At 45.5% G+C, this 7734-nt stretch overlaps 1 protein-coding gene across 1 annotated transcript; it reads right to left on the bottom strand.

Annotated features, from left to right (window-relative positions):
- Positions 1-2937: 2937 nt before the first annotated feature.
- Positions 2938-6930, bottom strand: LEMD1 (LEM domain containing 1). The gene is made up of 4 exons (XM_023514554.1): positions 6849-6930; positions 5760-5876; positions 3267-3331; positions 2938-3018 (listed from the first exon to the last, which is right to left on the bottom strand). The coding sequence occupies exons 1-4, from the start codon at positions 6928-6930 to the stop codon at positions 2938-2940; spliced, it is 345 nt and encodes a 114-aa protein (XP_023370322.1).
- Positions 6931-7734: the final 804 nt, after the last annotated feature.

Raw genomic sequence — 7734 nt, 5'->3', positions numbered from 1 at the left:
GGATTCTCAGGAGTGGCCTTTGGGACATTCCTTAATAGATCACTGGATTTTAACAGAAAGAAAAAAGGATTGGAGAATGGGAAGGGTGGAAAGAATTCCAGGCATAGGCTGGGTGCCTGTAGCTCAATGGTTAGGGCGCCAACCACATGCTCTGGGGCTAGTGGGTTTGAACCTGGCCTGGGCTTGCTAAACAACAACAACAAAATAGCCGGTGTTGTGGTGGGCGCCTGTAGTCCCAGCTGCTGGGAGACTGAGGCAAGAGAATTGCTTGAGGTTGAGGTTGCAGTGAGCTATCATGCCATGGCATTCTAATGACAAAGTGAGACTCTGTCTCAATAAAAATAAATAAATAAGCAAATAAATAAAATTCTAGGCATAAAGAACAGCTGAGGCAAGGGCGCTCAGGGAGAAAGTGTGAGAGATGTGAGAAAAAGGCAAGCGTTGGGTTGGATGATGAGGGAGAATGGGTGACAGGAGATGCCGGAGGGTCTGCATGGTGTATGCTAAGGTTGCACCTAGTTTGGGAAGTCTCTGGACAAATGAGTGACATGATTAAATCTCTGCTTGTAGATCTGAACTAGAATTGGGAAGAAATGCAGGCACACATGGGATACAAGGATTTTTGCAATTGTTCAAAACATTTAAAAAGTAACATGGGTGCAAACTAGGATAGCAGCAGTGGGAAGAGAGAAGAGGGATGGATTTTTAAAAATCATAATTCAAATCCCTAGGACTTGGCAGCTGTTTGTATTGAGGAGTGGGTGTTCTGAGACAACACTGAGGATTTGAGCCCAGACAGGTGGAGGTTGTGAAAACATCAAGATAAACAGAGACCACAAACACAGCCTGGGGTGGGTGACATTGCTTGGTCCTGTGTATCCTGAGCCTGAGCCTGAGGTATGGGGGATACCCCTGGGGAGAAGTATACATACATGTATATACCCTAGGAAGTGTTCATGATTATAGGTGACCATTTGTCTAATGAATTGGAAGAAGGGAAGGACGAGAAAGAGAAGAAAAAGGGGGTACTTTCCCGAGGTGGTAAATACGCAGGTGGATACGCAGGCCTCTGCTTCCTCCAGAGCAGCAGTGAGCGCATGAGATGCCAGGGGAAGGATGCAGAGTGGGACTCAAACTGGCTGAGGGCAGAGAGCTTGGGCACAGCACAGTCGGGCTTAAGAGAAAGACAGAGCCAGAGCAGAAACAGTTGGGCATGTAGGACCAAGAACCAGGAAAGCAAAGAGTTGCTGAAATCTAAGGAATCAGGAGACTCAAAGAGTGACAGAGGTCAGGAGACTGAGGAAAGGCCACTAGAGTTGGTGTGGTAGAGTTCATCCCTGAGCACTGATGAGGTGCCGTGTCTGATGCTAAGACCTTGGTCTGCCTTTCCCTTCATGCCCACTCTGTGGCTGCGTCAGGCAGTTTAGATCCATTAACTGACCCTAGGGGAGGAGGAGGCTCACCCCTGTAATCTTAGCACTCTGGGGGGCCAAGGCTGGTGAATTCTTTGAGCTCACGAGTTTAAGACCAGGCTGAGCAAGAATGAGATCCCCATTTCTACTAAAAACAGAAAAACTAGCTGGGTACCCTGGTGGGTGCCTATAGTCTCAGCTACTGGGAGGCTGAGTCAGGAGGATCACTTGAGCCCAAGAGATTGAGGTTGTTGTGAGCTATGATGCCATGGCCCTCTACCAGGGCCACAGAGTGAGAATCTGTCTTAAAAAATAAATAAATAAAAGAAAAAGAAAAAAGGGGCTGAGTGGCTCACATCTGTAATCCTAGCACTCTGGAAGGCCAAGGTGGGTGGATAGCTTGAGCTCACGAGTTCAAAACCAGCCCGAGCAAAAGTGAGACTGTGTCTCTACTAAAAAAAAAAAAGAAAGAAAGAAAGAAAGAAAGAAAAAGAAAAAAACTGAGGCAAGAGGATCGCTTGAGCTGGAGTTGGAAGTTGCTATGATCTATGATGCCATGGCACTCTACCCAGGACCACAGCTTGAGACCGGCAGAGTCTCTTCACCAGCAAGGCCTCACCCCAAACCTGTAACCCTTACACACTTGGCTGAGTGCTACAATACGGTGGTGGGGAAGCCAGATCTTAGCAACTGGAAAAGATAAGGGAACAGAAGCTCACATTGATTCTATGCTTACTGTGTACCTCGAACTGAGCCCAGTGCTATATGTGAACACAGACTACAGGTGGTGAAAGCCGCTGGGCGGTGACAGCTGAGGGAAGCAGGATGGTGGCTCTTTCAAGGATGAGCAGGATGGACGCTGTTACCTTGCCTGGGTCCTCTGCTACAACATGGAAACCACTTCACAAAACCGAAAAGTGCATTAAAAGGATCTTCTTTAAACTTGGATTTTACCACTATAACAGAATGTAGTGACTTTCTATTTGCCTTCTTAATACACATGAAAGGTGCTATTTCCTATTTTCACTACGTTGGTAAAAGAATTGTACATACTTTTCTGAGTTCGTTGCCTTTTTCTGTTGAGAGTGTGATATTCCCTTTCAACATGATATTAATCTCTGGATCATAGGAAACAAAAGGAAAATAGGCCATGAGAACACACGAGCTAGCAAAGGGAACAAACACCAATCACGGGGGTGGATTCTCTCAATCAGAGGGCATTTTGTGAGGGGAAGAAAATTCATGCTGGCCTCCTGCGGGGAAAGATCGTTTCTCCTGAGCCATAGTGGCCTTTGTGAAACATGCCTAGGCCCCCCCAGGGAATACAGTAAGGCTGTCATATTTGTATGCCTCCGAGAGAAACACGCAGGCTGTCTGCTCATCTGGGCAGCTGTTTTCAGTCTAGTCTTTGTCCCTTTGAACCAGCTGGAAGCCCTGCGCATCCCTGAATGTCAAGATTGGGCAGGAGGGTTTTTCTCCTTCTGTATCTAAAAAAGCACCCGGGGAAGGGAAGGCCAGACCTGTGCTAAAAGGCTCTGAAATCCTGGGAGCTGCCAGGGACATAGAGGCTGTTGTGAATCAGCCGGTGGAGCAGCATTTTGATAAACTTGGGGGAATCGTGTGCTGTCATGCAGCCAGGACGGCTGTTAATGCAGGGGATTTGGAGTGATTTCTCCAAGTCAAAAATATTTGGGAAGTTTGAAAAGGGGTTAGATAATTAAAGCTGTATCCACCCAGTGCTGAAGCAAGTAGTGAAAATGAGAAAATCAAACCCTTTGATTGTTGGGATGGGCCAACGCTCAGCCACAGTCTAGAACACTCTGCACCCCCACTCCCCACCACACCCCATCTCACAACCAGGTGTTTCTGGGAAATGCCCAAGGCTGAATCCACAGAACCACCCTCTTCAACCCCCACCCCTACACCACCTTCCCATCTGTTCCATTTCATACCCTTCATTGTAATGGCACCAGGCTCTATGAGACTCTTCCAATGAGCAAATTCAAATGCCTGCTTCAGGCTGGGTGCCAGTAGCTCAGTGGTTAGGGCATCAGCCACATGCACTGGGGCTGGTGGGTTCAAACCCAGCCCAGGCCTCCTAAACAACAACAACAACAAAAATAGCCAGGCATTGGGGTGGGTGCCTGTAGTCCTAGCTACTAGGGAGGCTGAGGCAAGAGAATTGCTTTAGCCCAAGAGTGTGAGGTTGCGGTGAGCTGTGACGCTACAGCACTCTACTGAGGGTGATAAAGTCAGACTCTGTCTCAATAATAAAAAATAATAATAATAACAAATGTCTGCTTCAAACTTAATCTGGAGAATGGGTTTTCTACTTGTAGCAATCACCAGCCATTGATAACATAGAATTGCATTATAAGGGTTGAAGTGAGTCAGAGCTTCCACCTCTGACCCCAATAGCCCATGGTAGGAGTCAAAAGCTGGCACAGTCTAAAGCAGTGGCAAAGCTTACAAACTGAAGGACTGATTTTCTCTTAGCTCTAGCAGAAATGCACCTCTGTGGAGGTCTGCATGCTGGGAACCACTGCTGGGCCTGAGACCTTAACAGCTTGGGTTTACAGCTTTGACTTGCAATCCTGAGCAGTCATGAGCAATTTTGGAATCTTCAACCAGCATTGCTTTTCAGCAGAAGGCTGGCCTATTCCTGATCTGAAATAGGACTCAGAACACACTCTTCATCCAGGAGGGGTCTGGGGCAGCCACTTGCCCTGAGCCACCCCTGTGCTAACTGTTCTATTGAAGGGTCAGTGGAGCACAGCCCCAGACTTTGCTGTCCTTTTCTTTTTTTCTTTTTTTTTTTTTGAGACAGAGCCTCAAGCTGTCCCCCTGGGCAGAGTGCCGTGGCATCACAGCTCACAGCAACCTCCAACTCCTGGGCTCAAGCGAGTCTCCTGCCTCTGCCTCCCAAGTAGCTGGGACCACAGGCGCCCACCATAACGCCCGGCTTATTTTTTGGTTGCAGCCGTCATTGTTGTTTTGGCAGGTCCGGGCTGGGGATTCGAACCCACCACCTTAGGTGTACGTGGCTGGCGCCTTAGCCGGTTGAACTATAGGCGCCCAGCCTGCTGTCCTTTTCAAATGAGACCAGGTATGCCAAACCTTTGGGGAAAGCTCTCAGCACCTGTGCCACCACCTCTAATACCAGGGTTACAGGATTTTTTCAGAGGGCTCAGGTATTTGTATTGACTGTTGAATTATTTATTTGAACTATATGAAAGTGTCCTTTTTTGTAGCTCGTGTGGTCCAAAATGTAATGTGTTTATCCTTACGATAGAAATTATGAGTAAAGTATAGGGTATTTGGTGGAAAGAGCACAACTCTAAGAGCCAGACTGGGTCTAAATCTCAGTTCTGTCACTTTCATTCAACAAACATATGCTGGATTCCTGCTACTTGCCTGGTACTATTCTAGGGAGTTGGACATAGAGTAGTGACAAAGACAGATGGCCCCTGTTCTACATGGCACAGTCTAATGTATGCTTATCTTCTGGGGCCACTCCCAAGCTAACTGATGTTGGGCCAGTCACTCGGCTCGGCCTCTCTGAGCTTCTGCAAAGTGCTGTGAGGGTTAAATGCAATAATGCACATTAGGCCTGGCACACACTGGGGGCCTTCAATAAACGGCAGTTCCTGTTATTTTATTGTGCCTCCTAGCCTCATAGAAGACTCCTAATAAATATTTGTCCACTGGAAAGCCTTGAAATGTATTGGGGGAACTTTCAAGGCCATCCCCTAAGAGCTCAGAAGCTAGAAACCACTGCAGGAGAATGCGTATCTGGGGCAGAGGCCACTGTAAGCAAAGTCCAGGGATCCCAGAGACCACTGCTCCCCACCCACTCTGCCATCCAGAAGAGACCAGCTGCTGTCAGCTCCCAAGGCAACCAGGAGGGCAGCTGGTATAGGAGGGGGCCAGGGAGGTGTGGTCTGGTTCATCTTTCTTAATAGGCATGAAATCATTTCATCTGAAAGAAATAATTGTCAAATTTATTGATTGAGACAAAGCAGAGGTTGAGACCTCAAAGGAGGCCTAGGATTTACCTGTAGGAACTTCCGGTTTTAAGAAATCAGCACATACTCGGCTCCAGTTAATAAAAGGACCTGCAATTTAAGCGGTCTTTCCCCCACCTTCCCACCCAATTGAGTCACTAGAGTGAATACAGACAGAGAGCTACAGATTCCTTTTATAGCCCAGGCTAAAACAGGCCACACGGCCATCTCACAGGTTATTGTGTGCAATGGCCTGAACCCCATTTGAAGCTGGGTAAATTATGTTGGACTAGGTACTGATAAGTGTGAAGTTGCTATCTAGCAATATCGCTCATGACGGTACCTTCACTGTCATCACTGTCCTGAGGTCCATCCAGCTTGCTGGGTCTTTTCTTTGCAGATGATGATGGTGAGACCAACAACTGCACTAACTTTTTTTCATACAACTTTCTGGTGGAAGCTGAGGAAGAATGTGGAGGACAAATTAAATTGTTCTGTTTTTGTATGTGATCCCACTGGGTTCGAGGTATTTTATGATCCAGACCTTTATTTTTGTCCCTTACATTACTGGTTAATTATGGTTTTTAAAATGAAGTGGACTCCACAGTCACTCAACTCACACCATCCCGTCTATAAACATACAGGTGTTGCCTCTCGTGGATTAGCCTCAGAGTGAGCCATTGTATACATTTGAGAAAAAAACAGGCAAGGTTGTGCATTCTATCTATGAGAAATATAGATGATAAACAGTTAATAAAGTGCAGGTACTAAAACCAACACAAAAAAACAGGGTAATATAGTAAAGAGTAACTGGTTTTGGGCGGCACCTATGGCTCAAAGGAGTAGGGCGCCAGCCTCATACATCTGAGGTGGCGGGTTCAAATCCAGCCCTGGCCAAAAACTGCAAAAAAAAAGAGTAACTGGTTTTCCATTGTTGAAAAAAATTAATCCCTTCTATCTGGAACTGTACTTACTGATCCGTAAGTAGGATCTGGATACTTCTCTCTTTATAGTGTTCTGTTTTCTCCATTTTCCTAGTTCTATTTTAATGGTATTTATTGGATAGTTTCTTCTACTGTAAGTTGTTTTAAATCTTCAGAGGTAGTTTGTAAACAATAAATGACTGGGCCAGGGATGGTGGCTAACGCCTGTAGGCCAATTGTGGATTGCCTGAGCTCAGGAGTTGGAGATCAACCTGAGCTAGAGTGAGACCCCATCTCTAAAAATAGCCAGGCATTGTGGTGGGTGACTATAGTCCTAGTTACTCCGGAGGCTAAGGCAAGAGGATCACTTGAGCCCAAGAGTCTGAGGCTGCTGTGAGCTATGACACGATGGCATTCTATGCAGGGTTACAAAGTGAGACTCTGTCTCAAACAATACAAAACAAGAAATAAACGACTAGTCTCTGATATTTGCTATATACTCTACATACGTAGTATTGGGCCAGGTGAGTATCCAAGCTTTCGAAGTTGGCTTTGCAATTCACAGTCATTCAGACATGCTACGTCCACCATGGTGACAGAAGTTTGGCCTCTTTTCTGACAGTGGAATCCTTGACATAGCAAAATATTAAAGTCACTAAGATAGCCTTACTTATTTATTTACAAATAAGTACTAAAACATTATCAGTTCACAAAAGTGTTTACAACCTGACCTCCCTATTCTCAAAGATGCACAGGCAATAATGTAAAAATAATCAACACTTTCTGCTGTTTTCTGCCATACATCCCTGCTGGGATTAATTGTCTGAATGTATAACTTTAGATGGGGCTGGTCGTGGTGCTTCATGCCTATAATCCTAGCACTCTGAGAGGCCAAGTCGGAATTGAGAGCAGCCTGTGCAAGACTGAAACTCTGTCTCTACTAAAAAATAGAAAAAAAAAAAATCTAGCTGGGTGTGGTATAGTCCCAGCTACTTGGGAGGCTGAGGCAAGAGGATTTTTTGAGCCTAAGAGTTTGAGGTTGCTGTGAGCTATCATGATGCCATGGTACTCTAGCCTGGGAAACAGTGTGAGACTCCGTCTCAAAATAAAAAAGAAAAAAAAAACTTTAGATGGGTGCCACTTTCCTCAATGTCCTTGGGGTTCGATTATTTCTAACTTTTCAACTCAACTAATGTGAGAAAAGTCTTCTAGATAAAATTAACAAATATTTCCATTACTGCTCAGGAACTTTGAGTAAGACTAGAGCACTGAGAAGATAAGAAGTTAATTAAATATGAAAGAGCTGAGAGAGATTTTTTAATGAGTTAAATAAAAGTTATTTATCCCTGCCCTCCTTTTGATGAGAGTACAGAGAGTACAGAGCATTCAGTTATT

The sequence above is a fragment of the Otolemur garnettii genome, unplaced genomic scaffold, assembly GCF_000181295.1.
Source record: "Otolemur garnettii isolate 467f Iridium unplaced genomic scaffold, OtoGar3 scaffold00055, whole genome shotgun sequence".
In the NCBI taxonomy this organism is placed as follows: domain Eukaryota; kingdom Metazoa; phylum Chordata; class Mammalia; order Primates; family Galagidae; genus Otolemur; species Otolemur garnettii.
The sequence above is the reverse complement of the archived record's forward strand: the minus strand, read 5'-3'. Positions and strand labels throughout refer to the sequence as shown.